Source organism: Ochotona princeps, chromosome 1, assembly GCF_030435755.1.
Source record: "Ochotona princeps isolate mOchPri1 chromosome 1, mOchPri1.hap1, whole genome shotgun sequence".
Taxonomy (NCBI): domain Eukaryota; kingdom Metazoa; phylum Chordata; class Mammalia; order Lagomorpha; family Ochotonidae; genus Ochotona; species Ochotona princeps.
This window is the reverse complement of record NC_080832.1, coordinates 101,105,478-101,124,065: the sequence shown is the minus strand read 5'-3', so window position 1 is coordinate 101,124,065 and position 18,588 is coordinate 101,105,478. Positions and strand designations below refer to the sequence as shown.

At 39.6% G+C, this 18,588-nt stretch overlaps 1 protein-coding gene across 3 annotated transcripts in view; it reads right to left on the bottom strand.

Annotated features, from left to right (window-relative positions):
* Positions 1-3,334: 3,334 nt before the first annotated feature.
* Positions 3,335-18,588, bottom strand: part of PTCHD4 (patched domain containing 4) — a 182,758-nt gene continuing 167,504 nt past the window's right edge. For all 3 annotated transcript variants that reach the window (XM_012928474.2, XM_004590427.2, XM_004590428.2), the window contains one exon: positions 3,335-5,888. In XM_012928474.2, coding sequence (XP_012783928.1) covers positions 4,255-5,888 — 1,634 coding nt within the window. In that variant the 3' untranslated portion in view covers positions 3,335-4,254. The remainder of the gene's footprint in view (positions 5,889-18,588) is intronic.

The window sequence follows — 18,588 nt, the reverse complement described above, 5'->3', positions numbered from 1 at the left end:
ACAAAATCAGACAGAACAGAGTTTCTTTTGTTAAGAGGCTGAGCAAATCTTTGAATTCTTAAATCAGTAGGAGAAAATACCTAAATTCAAGGTATTCTATGGCTCCACATGGGATTAGCAAATAAAGAACATGACAATGGTTTTACTAGCTGACTAATAGAAATTTTACAAGAATTTTGACCTGAAAGTTAGATGAGCTTCCAGGATATTCCAGAGGACATTGTGGATGGGATGGCTATGATTGACACCAAGGGAAGGAAATTTTAAAGTACTTCCACTTGATAGGACTTTCTGTGGACTTTAGGCCTTTGGGACTCAAACTTATGAGACATTTTTGAATAGGTGGTATGAGAAGTTTAATCAAATGTGCAGTAACCCTGAAAGTCATGTCTGTGATTATATATGTATTATTACTAACACTGCATGCATAATACTGTGCATTCATAACTATTTGGTCATAAAATATGTGACTGTAATTATGATATTTACAGTCAACTTATAAAAATATATGTAATTCTGAGTGGCAATGGTTCATTGATAGCTCTAACTACAAGCCTTTGACGATCAGCTTATGATGGAAAAATGCAATGGATGATTACAAAATGGAAAAAGCTTTCACACTCATGATTTTAACATACAAGAATGACTATCAGAGTATTTTAGGAACTTCACTTGCCACATTTCTTCTTCTCACCTCACAAGGAAAATCCTAAACTCTGCAAATAAAAGAGAATCAAATTGAAAAGAGACACTAATATGATACAACAACTGAGGGGAATAATTCTTTCACAGGATATTCATGCACACCTTTTAAAGAGACTATGGGCACTGTAAGAACTCATGGGCTGACATGTAAAACACTCCTTTTATTGCAAAGGGTCAAGTTCCATTTCCAAAGACAGAGACCAGCCTAGAATTATTCATATGGCCTAGGTTCACCAGTAATTACCTTTAATCATGAGATGTTAAGAATCTTTAGCTGAGTACCTTTTTGAAGCTTTATTATTTTTATGAAGAATGAAGTTTACATGGTATTTTTTTTTGTACTTCCAACTTGTATTCTCAAGGGGGGAAACATCCACATTACAGTTTAAAAACAGAAAATGTGTGGTGTTCGAATTTAAAAATAAAATCCCTCTCTGGCATTGAGCAAAGTATTATACGAATCTGACATATTTCCCTTAGTTTTCTTTCTTTTTTTTTTTTTTTTTAGGAGTGGATTTTCCATCTGTTGATAGTAGATAGGTTCATAATTTGAACATTCTCATCACTTCCCAAATTGAAAGCATAAGAGTCAGCTTATAAAAGCAGGAAGAGATGTGTGCAAGCTACCAGAAAAGGCTGAGATCAATGGGAGTCACCTGCAAATCATGATCTCATCTTTTAGGATGTATCTTGACATTCTTTAAGTGGAATTCTTGGAAGTAGCCATTTCACAGTGTTGCTGGAGGTCTGATGAGACTGATATTTCCTACTGGGTTTCAGTTCCATCCTAGGACTGAGTTGAGGCATTTTAGGTGGTGGATTGACTTTTCCAGAACCAGAAATTCCATTTCAGTAAATTATTGCTACATTTCTCTAAAGAGTACCATGGTGTCCTGGAAAAGATAGTGTCCATACCCAAATGCGCCTCTCTATTCACTTAAGCATTCAAAAACTTCCATTTATGAATTAGACCCTTTCTGTGTTAAAATGTAATCTATAAAACAACTGTTTTCCCCCATGCAAATAGGGACACTGGGTAGAAGCATGTCAGAACTGCCCTGTTGATTCGGCAGCACACACCACCATTCCATGGGCACGTTGCTCCTTAGTATTCTGAATCACTTCTTCATGGATCAGCCTGCCTGGGGAATGCTTTGTGGTAATGAATTTATGTGGCTCAAGTAGGCAAGCTTTTACAAGTTATGTGGATAAATGGAATATGGTTCACCCTGGAAAGGAGTGGAGTGATAGTTAATGGATTTTTCATGTCATTAAGTCCAATCTTGTGAAGAGGGTAAGAGAAAAAATGATTTACCATGGTGGGTAATCTATAAAAAAATGAATTCCTCTACCACACATTTATAAAATCAAAGCAAAAACGTGGAAACTTCTGACATTTCTACTTCAGATATGAGATCACGGTTTGGAGGTTCATTGGAACTAAATACTGGATCATTCTAGAATAGCAGTTCATGAGGCAGAAGTCTGACACGAATTTACAAGTGATGTATAAACAACAATCCTGCAGTCATGGGTTATTATTTTCCACATTTAAATATTTTGGTATTTGTGTCCAAATGAACACAATGGAAAAAGACTTAGCCTATTTTGACTAGAAACTGAATAGCTTCAAGATAGGACAAAACAAGCTCTAAGAAATAAAATTTTACTTCCGTGTTTTACATTGTAGAGTTTGTTCTTTTTCTTGATAGTCCAATACATTGTACTTGTAAAAGTCATCATTTTGTTACTTCATTAATCAGCATCCCTACAAAAGACTGATAAAATGTGATTTTTTCAAAAAATCTAATTTCTAAACTTATCTGAAACGGAAAACTTTAAAGCATATAATCAAAGTTACTGGAAAGCAGTAGCTTTCTCCCAAGTGAAAGAATTTACCAGATTTTAGAATCAACTGGTCATTTGTTCTGTCCTACCTGGAAATAAATTATGTTACTGCTTAGTGTAGGAAAATCCATTTTCTAATAATGGTTTGCAACAGAAAGTACTGCGTTAATCCAAGTAAGCCCCCAACAGACTGAGCCTCTCTGCTGGGAACCAGTTTTAAATTTTAACTCAATGAGAACATTTACCTTAGTACTTTTTTGAGAAAGAATTCAGCAGCAGCAGCAGGTACAGTCAGTATTCCACTTGTAGATAATTATTATCACTCTAGGAGGTAACTTTCTGGGTAACAAGAACAATAACATTGCAAGCTACAAAATTATATTGTAATAGATACTATGAGCACTACTACAGTGATCATGGTCTGGATTAATGTTCCAAATATTAATGCAAGGAGCACACTAAAGCTTATGGGATTAGAATCTTTTTCTTAGGTTAAGAACCAATTGATGGCACATAGGTGGTGATGTTCTAGTTTACTTCCGATTCTTTCCATAACATGTTTCCTAGGTATGTTTTCTCTCTTCTGCATTATTTGTATTCCATGGCAGTATATTTTTCATCATCTAAAATAAGAATAACTGTGGAATACTCTCTCTCTTTTATTCTTTCTCTCTCTTTCTCTGTCTCATACATGGACACATATTATACACCCTCACTCACACACATATGTATGCACAATATGGATTAAGTGCTCATTTGCAGGTGGGTGAGCTCTTTGAAAGTAGCCCTATCAGCCCTTCAAATACTATTAAATGCCTGTGAAAAGCCAAGTCAACTACTTAGTTTTAACATGAGAATATAAATCTTGTCAGTGTTTTAAATTCCAATGCTTTCAAGTTTGCTTTATTCTAAGTCATCTAAAGCAAGTCATGATGACAGCTAGTATGATAAGCACAATCACATGAATCCACACCTGTTTATGTTGCTTATCACACAGCCGAACAATTCAGTTGCTGATGAAATCCTTGAATTGAATTTGAATGGACATTAATGAGTCTATATACTTGGCTAAGGCTGATGTGACTTTTTAGAGAAAGGACAGCCTATCTGCAAATGGACACCTTTCTCCATAGAAATGTCAATGTACGAGAGAGACAAATACAAGTATATGTATATAAAGCATATATACATATATATGTACACATAAATGGATCGGGAAGTCCTTTGGTTTAGACAAGATTAAATATGTACTTCCCAAGTGCATAGGTTTCCTTTGACCAATCTGTTCAAAAAACAAACATGGAAAGTGGCATGGCAATTTTGACATTTCCTAAGTCTTTTCCGTCATTTGGAAACCTCCTTTTCCTCTCTAGTCCATCTCTTCTAATCATTTTCTATTTCAAAGTTATTTGTTCTTTCGGCCTTCTACCTTAATATTCCATTTGATTTCTCAGTTCCTTGGAAGAGCATGTCTAGAAACATACCCTTTGTGGAGAACAAGGTTGCCAAGATCTTTCCCACTTCATCTTATTCCCTCTTCCCTCCAAAAAGCTGACACAGGGATGTGTCATGAATAATGCATACTTGCTCTGACTTGCCTTGCTACCCCTGGCCAGCCCAAGCAGCTGAGGTCTGAGCTTTACTCGCCCTGCATCATTGTGCGATACTGGAAAAGAAAAATAATCCATTAGTCTGCACGCCTCAGACTGTGGTGACGTGATCAGGGTTTTCTTGAATTTCTATGCATTCGATTTCTTCTCTCTCCTTTCGTTTGGCACGTTTCTTTTTCTTGTGGTGCTTTTTGGAAGGGGGAAAAAAGGTTAGGAACACAGGTAAAATAACAAAACAGTGCAGAAGTGTGCAACCACCTGTGAGCAGCAAGCATTTGAACAGTGTGAAGGTCAGGTTTGAAGGCACAAATAGGAGGGGAACCAACCCAATAAGAAAAGAAGTAACATTTTGCAAAATGGCTGTCCCATGCTCTTGCAGGGAGCTTTTTATACATTGTGTTCGGGTGTGCTCAGTTGCTAATACAAACGTGTAAAGCAGTGGTGCACAGTGGTCAATGGCAAAATTTAAAGTGTAGATAAGGCACAAGATAGAAATACAATCCATGTCGACGTTCCATAATGTCATTAAGCCTAGAACGCCCAACTCAATTGAGGTGACACTAAGAATTAGCCAGAAGTTTCCCAGAGGATGAATCACTAGGAAAAAAGTCAGGATCAACACCAGGAGAACACCAAAGCCTGCAATCAGAACAGGCACGGTGACAGACAAACTGTAATGGTCTGTGAAAACAAAGGAGGGGTTGAACACAATGAATCGGATGCTCTTTGAGAGGGACAGGGGCCTCAACTTCTCCAACACTTCTATGATTTCCTTCTGCTTGTCTCTGCTAGTCCTGGCTACCAGATACAAGCGAGAAGCAATGATGTTGTTTTCATCACCTGCCTTGGAGAATATGATATCATTTCGGAAATGCTGGAATTCCGGCTTTTTTAAAAATGAGCTTTGCAGGACACCGATGAAGTCACTTTTGTTACTGGCACTGATGTTGCTGACTTTCAGGAACTGGTAGTATTGCTCCACCCAGGACACTACAGTGAAGCCACTACAGAGTCTTCGGAGGTCCTCCTGCACACTGCTGTTCCAGTACTCGAGGGGCTCGTAGACATAGAATCCTATCACGGGGCTATAGTTACTGAAATATTTTTGCTGAACCATGGCGTAGGAAATGCTTGGGGAGTCACTGGCTAATAGATTGATAATGTTGGCTCCATCACTGATCTGCAAGCACCCCATGAAGGAGAAGGAGGCATAAATGAGATAGAGGATGACAACAAATGGCTTCACATAGATATTGGTAATCCATTCATTGTAATGTTCGCGGAGGAAGTGCTGGATGAAGTGGTGCTGGTAGGGGTTCGTCTCGTGATGGGATGTCTGTTGGTGCCCATCACTCATCACTGTCTGGAACCACACGGGTTTGCGGTCCAGGTACTCTGCAGAAGGGATCTTACAGCAAAAGATGCTGTGGTAGCGGTTTTGCTCCAGTTGGCCTGCAAAGACCAGACAGGAGCCAAAGAAGGAGAAAATGTAGAAGTAATTCAACAGAATGGAGACACACATGTTCTGACAGAAGACCTTCACAGCCTCTATGTTTGTGAATGGGCTGGCACCCATGCCAAAGGTGATGAAGTACAGGGAGCTGGTCATGGTATAGGTGACCATCACGTCAGAATAGGCATCTGCCACCCTGTCTTTGAAGGGCAGATTTTCTTTGGTTCTCCGCCATCCAGACAGAAGCTCAAACACTCCTTTAGTTCCATGACCTAATGTTAAAAAAAGAAGAAAAAGAATATTTGCTTTTATTTACTTTATGATTAAAATAAATTCCTTGTAGATTATCTTGTCACACTGTAATTTATGCCATAATCTTAATGTAATTTATGTGTCTTTAAAGTATTGTGATTTTTACTATCAAGGTCTTAAGATTTGAGTTAACACAGGGAATATATAACCATGCCTCAAAAAGTTCATAAAAAGAATTGAGTTAAAAGGTAATTTGATTGGGTGCAGACACTATAGTTCAACAGGTTGAGCTGTTGAATACCTACATCATACATTGGAATGCCTAGAGACAAGCCTGTCTCTGCCTCCAACTGAACTTCTTGCTAAAGTGCCTGGGAGATAGAAAATGGTGGTACAAGTACTTGGGTTCCTGCCACTAACATGGGAGACCTGGATGGAGTTTCTAGTTCATAGCTTTAACTTGGCCCTGCCTCAGCTTTTCCAGTTATATTTGGGTACTGAATCGGTGAGAGGAGGATAATTTTCTCTCTCTCCATATTTCTCTCTCTCTTCTCTGTGTTTCAAATAAATCAATCTTTAAAAGCAAAAAAGTAGCCTGGGGCAAGCAATTGGCATATCAGACAAAATGCCACTTGGAATGTTGGTATTCCAGTTCAAAATGCCTGAGTCCAAGTTCTGGCTCTGCTCCTCCACTGAATCCAGCTTCCTGCTAATGTCCATCCTAGGAGGCAGCAGAGATGGCCCAAGTGGCTGGGTCCCTGTTCCTAGTATGGGAGACATGAGCTTAGTTCCTGGTTCCTGACTGGCCTGGCCCAGCCTTGGGTGTTACAGTTAATAGGAAGACAGAAACCAGTAGACAGCAGATTGGGAATGTGTGCTCTGGTTTTCTAATCTCCTCTCTCTCCGTATTCTTCCACCCTCTCTCAGGTAAACAAAGTAAATTTTAAAAGGAGAATTTTATTTCAGTATAAAAATTTCTTGAGTTTCTTCAGTAATTTTTAAACAATATGCATGTTCTGTCAATATTAGGAAGATCTTTTATATTTGATCCATATTTCCACTTTTGTAAAGGAAAAACTTACTTTCTGGGAAAAAATATTTATTCTGCATTCTCTAAGCTAATACATTATAACTAAAATGTTGTACTCTTGTATGATTCCCAGGTACACATACTGTCTTTCTAAATGGATCATGCATTCTTAAGAACAGGGGCAATTGATTGTGTATCCTCAAATACCTGCATCATCAGTTCTAGCCTTGGACCAACTCTTTCATTGACTACATCCTTAGTTTTCACTATAAGATTGTGTGTATACTGGCTTAGGAAATTGGAGATGATGGTAAACACTTTCAGATGACTTTGTATTGAATGAGCAATGTTGATAATATACCGGATGCCCAAATGACCTGGAAATCAGTTTCTGTAAGTATGATTACTTAATACAGGACTCAGATAAGTTTTCCAGGTCACAAAAGTTACTGGGCAAGACTGCAAAGATGTCTCAAAATTATAGCCAGCTTCTTGAGCTCCTCATAGAAATTTCATTCATAGTCATTGGATACTAAATAGTATTTTTTTCATTAAAGTAGAAGAGTAATACTTCTTTTTTTCACCTGCTTCTGTGTATCCTTTCATAAAAACAACTGGCAAGAGTTTCATTTCAGATATCACTTGAGCAGACTGTCAGCTTCTGCGAGCTGACCATTCTAAGATTTATTTCTTTATGAGTAAAAGAATGGAGCATCTGGGAATACAGAGGCATGATGCCATATCTGTATTGTTCTGCATTTTCACTTTCCAGAAATGAATCTGTTAACATAAATTAGTAACTTTCTGAGTGAATGAACATTTTGTAGACCATCCTTGCCCTTGTAGGAAAAGCGTGTATGTTTGTTTGACTGGGTCCAAGCTATGCTTGGGCTCTTCTCCAAAAAAAATCTATTAGACAGAGAGTGACTTAGAGCCACAAAATGACCCCAGTCCAGGAGAGACCTGGAAAATGATTTAGTGTGGCACCCAGAATTTGAGGTATGTGTTACAAACCGTATGCATTCAATAGTACATCATTCTCTTCCTTTTTTATTTTTGAAACAGGTAGGTTTATAATTAGAAACAATTGCCCAATCTTCTTTTCAACTGGTGTAGTTTTGGATGATACAATGTATCTAGGACTCATTTAAGGAAGTTAAGTAGAAAATCGGAAGGTTCTTTGTCTGAGATGACATCATGAAACTACTAATAAGAGCCCCAGGCTACTTTACTTGGGAAATTCCTTTTAAGAATGAAGCATTTTTCTCAGTTGGCTAAGTCACTGCACATAAGATTGTTATAGGCAGCTGATAAACTCCTAGTTTTGCAAGTGAGTTAACATTTGGCAAAGCTTTTTAAATGGAGATCCGAGAATTTTTGCTGCATTCAGTAAATTTGACTGTAGTATTTACATATGTAAATGCAATGATAGTTGATTTTAAAGACTCATCGACCAATATTTTCAGAGAAATTATTACTATAGAAGGGAACTAGACATTATAGCTTTAAATATAAGCCTGTTTATTCTCAAAAGTTCAGCTTTAGGTTTCCATTCAGAAAAGAAAATGTTACACTAGCAAGTGTAAAAGGTTAGGAATATTGTATTAAAGTAAAATATAAGTAATTTCATTTTATTTTGGAGGTAATATCCCCTTTGCAATTAATTACAGGTTCAATGTATGTGCATCAAGTCTAATAACTTTTAATAAATGACATCTATTTTTCATTCTTATCTTCTGCAAGAATCCTTGCCCAAACAGTATACTTACTCCCATATTCTCTTGATAAAAATAAAATACCAGGAAAATGATTAAGTAATTATAACAATTATTTAATCAGAGCAGCTCTCTTCAGAATTGAGGACTCTTGCTATATTGGTTAGTCACAGAGAGGGGACAGGCTACCTGGGGTTGTGACTAAATTTGGCTTACCTTTGCTATTGGTCATTTTTTTTTGGAACATTAGGAAGATTATCTAGGCCATATTTTATCACTTTATGTAATACAAAGGTCTTCATGTGGAGAAAATTGTGATAAACCCTATTAGTTAATTAATTACTTTATGTGTAGTATTTTCCCAAAATGCAACTTCCAAACTCTGTTTAGAGATGGAAATTATATCACATTCATGAGTCTAGATATTTTATGGGATTCCCTCATAGTCATGCATCAGAATCATATAATCATCTAGTTATTTCCTAGCATTCAAATTTATTACCTGCCTCAGCTAAGGTTGTCTTTTCAATGTCCTGTGAATTGGCCATGATCAGTCTTAACTTTGTAGTTCATAACACATTATGCTTTTTTTTTTGTGTGTGTGTGTGTGTTTTTTTATTAATTATTATGCATTATGTGACAGTTTCATAGGCTCTGGAAATCCCCCCACCCCTCCCCACGCCCCTCCCCCCTGGTGGATTCCTCCACCTTGATGCAGTATTACAGTTCAGATTCCATCAAGATTCTTTCCTTGCAAACATATACCAAGCATAGAGTCCAGCTACTTATTGTCCAGATAGGTTGAACAGCTTCTTGGGGAGACCATTTCTGGTCCAAAGTTAGAGCTGGTAGAATATCATCCCAGTCAATTAAGAGTCCCAATATAACATCAACAGCAATTCGCAACATTATGGAATTGACATGGTTTTGAGTAACCAGTATGTTAAAAAAAAAAAAAAAACAAGTTCATAACCACAACCTATGATTCGCTCATTGACAATTCAATTTTAGTTTGTACACAGGACCGGCTGCTACATACCTTAAAAAGGCTATAAGGTACCATTCAGCTGTCTCGTGTCTATTTCATTTTAGTATTTAGCCATTTGTTGTGTTGAAGTATAATTTTGCTGATCTTGGCAGATTTTTAGGATAATCTAGACTGGCTTGTAACTCTAGCAAGACATTTGTCAACAATTAAGGTGCAGAACTTTTTTTTTTTTTGGGGGGGGGTGTGCAGGAAAGTCCCCAACACCACGTTGAAGAGTGACTAATCTTCATGTCCTACTGAGCGAGGCATGAGCCAATCCATGCCAGCTCTTTCCTGTCAGATTCCAAGCTCTACTCTTTGTTGTTTGTCTATTTATTTTAGGTATTTTTAGTTTGTATGATTGTTTGTTTGCTATGAGGGGTTTTCGGAGCGATCCTGATGGTCATTGTAAGGGAGGGTGGGGGTCCAGAGGTGGAGCCAGGCTTGGTCCAGAGAAAGCTCTCCTCCCTGGTCCCGAAGGACGTTTATTGTTCTTCTGTTTCTGCGGACCGCTCAGGGCTTCTGGTTGTCTTTCCAATGACGTTGGTTTCTGCACGGTAGTGTTTAGACTTCTTCCATCCCTAGCGGGAGCTCCGGTTGGGTGTGGGTGACCTCAGAGTACTCAGCCTCCGAGGGCATCCAATTCCCTGTGGCCTCCTTGGCAGTTGGGATATAGTCCTTGTTGCTCGTATTAATAGTTTGTGGTGAAGTTCTGGGAGTCTTCATGGTTGGAATCCAGGCTTTCTCCTTGCCACCTGCTCCACCCTGGAGTGCCCCCCTGCTCCACGCACATGACCTCCTGTTAAGAGGTTGTCAGGATCACACCCGATTCCCCCCACATGCACTGGTATAGTAGTTTTACTATTGTTTAGTGCCGCTTTGAGTCTGTTGTCTATGAATTACCAGATTTGATCATGATAGGCTATATTGTACTTTTTCCTCACTCTTTTTATGGTCCTGAAAGGCTTCCATGCACTCCCCCCCCCATTGCGGATTAACATAGCGTATTGAGGGTATAGTATGTTTTACAGTTTTTCGATGCAGATCTTAAGTATTCTGACATTAATTGTTGGTTTATAGATTATATCGCATTATCTTATTGTATTGGATACAGGTTGTTAGAGATTGCAATAATATTACAATATACAGGTACTATCTTTCAGGTTGTCATCTTTTCATCTCAAATTAAGGCAAACATGTGGTATCTAACCTTTTGGGATTGGTTCATTTCTCTTAGCATGATGGATTCCAGTCGGGCCCATTTGTCCACAAAGAACTGCATTTCGTTTTTTTTTAATAGCTGAGTAGTATTCCATAGAGTAGATGAACCATAGCTTTCTTATCCAGTCTTCTGTTGATGGGCATTTTGGCTGCTTCCATGTTTTCGCAATTACTGATTGTGCTGCTATGAACATAGGCGTGCATGTTGGTTTCTTGAGTAGGAGATGTTTTGGATATATCCCTAGTAGTGCTATTGCTGGATCATATGGTATGTTGATTTTCAGTTGTTTGAGTATTCGCCAAACGGATTCCCATAGGGGCTGTACCAGTCTGCAGTCCCACCAGCAGTGGAGAAGGGTTCCCTTTTCCACACATCCTCGCCAACAAGTGTTGGTGGTTTTACGTATGTGTGCCATCCTTACTGGAGTTAGGTGGTACCTCAAGGTTGTCTTCATTTGGATTTCCCTCATTGCCAGGGAACTTGAGCATTTTTTCATATGCTTGTTTGCAATTTGGGTTTGTTCCTTTGTGAAATGTCTGCTCATTTCCCGTGCCCATTTCTTGAGTGGCTTATTTGTTTTGACATTTTGGTTGTTTTGTAGTTCTTTGTATATTCTGGAAATTAGCCCTCTGTCACCTAAGTCGTGCGCAAAGATCTTCTCCCATTCTGTGGGTTGCTTTTTTACTTTGTTGATTGTTTCTCTAGCTGTACAGAAGCTTCTTAGTTTGATGAGGTCCCAATTGTTTATTTTGGTCTCAATTTCTACTGCTTTTGGAGACTTTTTTAGGAAGTGAGGGCCTACTCCTAAGTGTTGCAGTGTGTTTCCAACATTTTCTTCCAAAAGTTTGAAGGTTTCTGGATGTAGGTTTAGGTCTTTTATCCATTTAGATTTGATCTTAGTGTATGGTGAGAGATGTGGGTCTATCTTTTTGTTTCTACAGGCTATCAACCAGTTGTCCCAACAGCATTTATTGAACAGACCTTCCCGTTTGCTTGGATTGTTGTCTGTCTTTTTGTCAAAGATTAATTGACTGTATCTATGTGGATTCGTGTCTGGTGTTTCTATTCTGCTCCATTGATCTTCCTCTCTATCTTTGTGCCAGTACCACGCTGTTTTGATAACCACTGCCCTATAGTATGTCCATAGATCCGGTACTTGATTCCCCCTGCTAACTTCCTGTTCTTCAGGATGGTTCTGGCTATTCGTGGTTTTTTGTGCTTCCATATGAACTTTTGGATCATTGTTTCCAGTTCCATGAAGAATGTTTTGGGCAATTTGATTGGAATTGCGTTGAATGTATATATCGCCTTTGGCAATATAGACATTTTAATGATATTGATTTTACCTATCCAGGAGCATGGGATGTTACTCCATCTTTTGAGGTCTTGTTCAATTTCTTTTTTAAGTGGTTTGTAGCTTTCCTCAAATAGGTCTCCTACATTTTTGGTTAGGTTAATTCCCAGATACTTCATACTTTTCTCTGTTATTTTGAATGGTATTTTGCTGGTTAGATCTTTTTCCAACTTGGGGCTGTTTGCATACACTATGGCTGTTGATTTTTGTTCATTAATTTTGTACCCTGCCACACTACCGAACTCTCGTATAAGTTCTAGGAGTCTCTGTGTTGATCCTCTTGGCTCTTCTATATAAAGAATCATGTCATCTGTGTATAGTGAAAGTTTGACTTCTTCATTTCCAATTTGGATTCCTTTGATTTCTTTGTCTTGTCTTAAGGCCTCAGCAAGTACCTCTAGGACTATGTTGAATAGCAGTGGAGAAAGTGGACATCCCTGTCTTGTTCCAGATCTTAGTGGGAAGGGTTCCAGTTTTTCTCCATTCAGTATGATGCTGGCGTTGGGTTTTTCATATATTGCTTTGATTATGTTGTGGATTTTTCCATCTATGCCTACCTTGGTTAGGGTTTTTAGTAGGAAGTTGTGTTGGATTTTGTCAAAAGCTTTTTCTGCGTCTATTGATACTATCATGTGATTCTTGTTTTTCAGTTTTTGGATGTGGTGTATCACATTTATGGATTTCCTTATGTTGAACCATCCCTGCATTCCAGGGATGAATCCTACTTGATCTGGATGAATGATCTGTCTGATGATTTTTTGAATTCTATTGGCTAGGATTTTGTTGAGTATCTTAGCATCAATGTTCATCAGAGAGATAGGTCTGTAGTTTTCTTTCTCTGTAGGATCTCTGTCTGGTTTTGGGATTAAGGTAATGTTGGCTTCATAGAATGAGTTTGGAAGGGTCGCTTCTTTTTCTATTGTATTGAAGAGTTTGTAGAGGATTGGGGTTAGTTCTGTTAGGAATATTTTGTAGAATTTTGTAGTGAAGCCGTCTGGACCTGGGCTTTTCTTTGTTGGGAGTTCTTTAATCACTGATTCAATCTCTGCTTCAGTTATGGGCTTGTTCAGGTCGTTTGTTGCCTCTGGGCTAAGTTTTGGTAGGTTGTATAAATCTAAGAACTTTTCCATTTCTTGGTGGTTTTCTGATTTGTTGGAGTACAGTGCTTTGTAGTAATTCCTAATTATGTTCTTAATGGTTGCAATCTCTGTTGTTATGTTGCCTTTTTCATCTTTGATGCTGTTAATTCTTGCTTTCTCTCGTTTTTTCTTTGTCAGTCGGGCCAGCGGGGTGTGTATTTTGTTTATCTTCTCAAAAAACCAGCTTTTTGATTCATTGATTTTGTGTATGGTTTTTTTTATTTCTATATGGTTGATTTCCTCCCTTGTTTTGATGATTTCTTGTTTCTTGTTGTGTGTGGGGCTCATCTGCTGTTGCTTCTCCAATTCCTGGAGGTGTGTGGTTAGTTCCTGTATTTGGCACCTCGCTTGGGCCTTGACATGAGCTCCAATTGCGATGAATTTACCCCGTAGCACTGCTTTGGCTGTGTCCCACAAGTTTTGGAATGTTGTGTCAGAGTTTTCATTGGTTTCCATAAATTTTTTGATCTCATCCTTAATTTCTTCTCTGACCCATTGTTTGTTCAATAGCATATTGTTCAACCTCCAAGAGTTTCTGTATTTCCTTGGCCTTTTTGAATTGCTGATTTCCAGTTTCATTCGTGGTTGTCTGAGAGGGTACATGGTATGATTCCTATCTTTTTGAAGTTACTTAGATTTGCTTTGTGTCCTATCATGTGGTCAATCCTGGAGAAGGTGCCATGTACTGCTGAAAAAAATGTATAATCTGTGGCCTTAGGATAAAAAGTTCTATAAATGTCAACCAAGTCCAGTTGTTCTATTGTTTGTATGAGCTCTGTTGTTTCTTTGTTGAGTTTTGTTTTGTTGATCTGTCTATAGTTGTTAGTGGGGTGTTAAGATCACCCACTACTATTGTGTGCATATCTATGTCTCCCCTTAAGTCTGTAAGTAATTGCTTCACGTAGCTAGGCGCATTGGGATTTGGTGCATATATGTTCACGATGGTAATTGCTTCCTGATGGATCAATCCTTTCACCAATATATAATGTCCTTCTCTGTCCTTTTTGATGTCTGTAAGTTTGAAGTCTATATCATCTGAAATTAGGACAGCTACCCCAGCCTTTTTTTCTTGTCCATTGGCGTGAAATATCTGTTTCCATCCCTTCACTTTAAATTTCTTAGAGGCTTTTCTGGTTAGATGTGTCTCTTGTAGGCAACAGATAGTTGGATCTTGTTTGATGATCCATTCTGTTAATCTGTGCCTTTTGATTGGTGAGTTTAGACCATTTGTGTTAAGAGTCAATATTGAGATGCTGCGATTTTGCCCTGCCATACATATGTGTCTTTGTGGGTGTTGGTAACTGCGTAATTGCCCCTCCTTGTGTGGACTTTAGTGGGGAGATCTTCCTGTTTGCCATCTTCGCTTGTGGTTTGTCCCTGTTTTTTCTGGATTTAGCACGTTTCTAAGGAGATTTTGAAGTGTTGGTTTTGTGCTGGCATATTCTTCAAGTTTCTCTTTGCTATGGAAGTATCTGATTTCGTTCTCAAATATAAATGAGATCTTTGCTGGGTACATTAATCTTGATTGACAGTTGTTCTGTTTCAGGATTTGGAAGATCTTTGTCCATTCTCTCCTTGCTTATAGAGTCTCTTCAGAGAAGTCAGCAGTGATTCTGATTGGTTTTCCCCTATATGTGATCTTTTCTCTGCTTCGTACTTGTCTCAGGACTCTTTCCTTGTCCTCATTGGAGTGGAACTTGAGCACCATGTGTCTGGGTGAGGATCTCTTTGGATCATATCTATTGGGAGTTCTCTGTCCATCCTGGATTTGGGCTGGGTTCATGTTCCAAGTGTTTTGGAAGTTTTCCTGTATAATTTCGTTGAGCACCGTTTGCATTCCTGATTCTCTTTCTGCTCCTTCAGGAAGTCCCATAATTCTGATATTAGATTTTCTTAGGTTGTCTTTCATCTCCTGAATGGTCTTATTGGCTTTGTTCAGGTTTGTTTCTAGCTGTTTAATGAGCTGGGTGTGTTCATTTTGTGTGTCTTCGGTTTCAGAGATCCTCTCTTCTGCTGTATTTATTCTGTTAGTTAGGCTCTCAAGTTTGTGCTCTAAATCAAGGATTTTGTTCTTGACTTGCTGTATTTCTGTGACTATGTGGTTCTTGAATTCCTTGAAGTCTTCCCAGTTCTTCTCATTGTCTCTGACAGCTTTTAACATTATTTTTTTAAATTCCTTGTCTGGTAGAGCTTCCATGTCTTCATCTCGTATCTCCGAAATAGATATTGGCTTTTGGTCTTTTTTTGGTGGGGTACTGGCTCTCTCGTCTGGATCATTGCCTTTTCTGAAGTTTCTTCTCATTGCGTTATTGTTTCTTGTTGATTTCAGGGATGTATTCTCTGATTTGTTTATCTACAGTTTCTGGTCTTTGTGCAGTAGTTTGGAGTAGGTGTGAGTTCGCTGCTTCCTTTAGGTTTACTTTTGAAGGAGAATTTCTTTGAGTTCTATTGGAGACGTTTGGTGAGGGGGGGATAGCTATATCAACCCCTGAATGTCTATAACCCTCTGTAGCTTGGTTTCTCTAAGGTCTGTTGGTTAGACCTTTCGTCCTGTGTGCATCTTCAGGGGTAGGGCTTAGTAGCAGCACTTTGTAGCTTCAGGGCTCCTTGTCTGTAGTTTTGGGGCGGATTTGGAAGACCCCTAGCGCCCCTCAGGCCTGTGGGGGAGTATGTGTCAGGCCGTTGGGAGCTTTAGCTATGTGTATTTGAGCCACTGTTTCAGGGCCTGCAGTTGTGGAGCTGCCCAACCCTGGCCTGATGTGAAACTCAGATGCTGGTGTGCTGAGGAGTTTGCCCAGAGGGATTCCTCAGAGGAAATGAAGCTGCACTTCCCGTCTCCGGTGCCCGCCTCTGTGGGGCCACAGGTATTCAGCAGTGAGAAGCTGTGCTGGCTTGCACCCCAGATGCTGTTGTTGTGCTGGGGTAGTTTTCCTAGGGGGATCCCTCAGAGGAACTGAAGCAGCACTCCCCACTGCAGGCGCGCACTGCTGGTGGCCACCTCTGTGAGGCCTCGGGCATTCAGCAGTGAGAAGCTGAGCTGGCGCACACCCCAGAAGTTGTTGCTGCACCAAGGGGTTTTACCGAGGCAGATCCCTCAGAGGAACTGAAGCAGCACTCCCCGCCACAGGCGCTCGCCACTGACGCCCGCCGCTGGTGCCCGCCTATGTGGGGCCACGGGCTTTCAGCAGTGAGATGCTGTGCTGGCGCACCCCAGAAGTTGTTGTGCTATGTGGTCTGCCCAGCGATGTCCAGTAGAGAAAGTTAAGCTGTGCAAGTCTCCTGCACCTTACTACTGGGGGACCTGTAGGAGCTCTCCGCCCTGGCTCCCACACAATTTGGAGCGTTCAGTTCTCGCACGGCCTCAGACTGGGAGAATTCTGGGGGACCGGGGGCACTGAGCAGGGACAGTCTCAGTATAGATCTCTCAGGGAGCGAAAAGCCCGAAAATCGGGGGTTTTTTCACCTCTGGCGCACTCCACCTCTCTGGGTTCCTGTGCGTCCCGGCGCCACAAAGCCGCCAAGCTAGGTGCCTCCAGGGGCCTGTGTTGCTCAGAGCGCCAAGCAGTCTCACAGCTTTGGTTGCTGGAAGTTCTGCCAGGAGGGGAGGGGTCGCTGCTACTGGTGGGGGCCTTCACAAAAGGCAGCCCGTCCTGCTGTCTCCAGCTGCCCTGGGTCCTCTGGACTTCCCGCTGATGCGCCCCCTTCCAGGTCTGACTCACCACGTTTTAACCGGGTCTTTGTGTTTCCTGCGTTCCTTCTCTGGATTTCTTCCGAATTATGGGTTTCTTCTTGGATGCTCGATGTCCAGGGAGCTTCTGGCACTCCTTCCTGTGGTTCTTTAGTCCGCAGATCTCTCTCCAGCCACGCCCTGTCTCTCCTTCAGCGCTTCCCTTTCTATGCCCGTCCTCCCAGGTCAGCCATCTTCCCGAAATCCAACACATTATGCTTTTTACTGTGCAATACCTTCCTCTCATTGCCGGTCATATTAAAGTTATAGCCATTGATTTTTAAAAGGCAATCTCAATTTTTACTGCCACAAAGCTGTGTCTGATGATTTCCGACATACTGATTTTTTTTCTGTTTCTTGAACTGACATGGAACTAAGTAGTTACTCATTGTGATCCTCAACCATGTGACCTTTTGCTCTGAAGCAAAATGGTTTTCTCAGGATATATTTGATCTGGTAAGATTGCAGAGAAAGTATTTCACGGTACTTTCTTACTTTGTAGAAAATGTGGTAATGTGATGATACCCAGTAGATGCCAACACATCTCTTACTGATGTAAGTAAATTTAATCTTTGATTCTAGATGGGTCCAACATGTATTTTCATAACATTCTAAAATGTACTGCACATGTTTAGACTTATAGAAAATGATTTTACTTATTTCAAAGACAGAAGATAATCAGAGATCTCTCACTAGTTAAGACATCCTTCAAATACTTATGGAAGTTAGGAGCTCTGAACCCAGTCCAGATCTTCCACGTGGGTGTCAGTGACCAAACTGCTTGAGCATTACCTGCTTTGTCCCAGGGTTTGCACTAGCAAGATGATGAAATTTGGAGGGAAGCTGGGAACTGAAGCCAAGCAATCGGGTACAGAGTGCAACTGCCCTAAATGGTGACATAATCCCATTTAATAGTGTGTATTCACCTGGAGGGTTTTTTTTCCATGTCAGGATTTTTACTAGCCAATATATAAAAGATAAAAATAAGCAAAAGACACAGTCTTTTTCAACAACTGACAGTCCAGAAGGTCATTTTCACTTTGGTAATTCTGAGACAGAGTTCATGGCTTCTAATGCAATAAAGCTAATACATAAAATATATATATATATATTTAATGTATATATATATATATAGTATATGTATATATACAGTCTTAGGAAGCAGCTGTCAGTACATCCAGAAAAATAATGAAGCAGAGGCATGGATTCAGAGAAGAACATGTAAAACATTTTGGGGGACAGCTCTTACGTTTTAGTCAGAAAACAAAATATGGCATTACAAAAGCAGTATGGTCTAGTAATATATATGAAATACTTTTGCTTACAAAAATTCACTAGGTTCTTAGATTTAAAAACAATCTGAAATGTCTCGATATAATTACTAATAGAATTAATTAAAGTGTGAAAACAGCCATATCAAAATTGTATTTACTAATCCAGGACTTGTTGCATTGACATTATTGACATTTTTGGTTGGCTCATTCCTTCCTTGGGGGTTGTCATTTA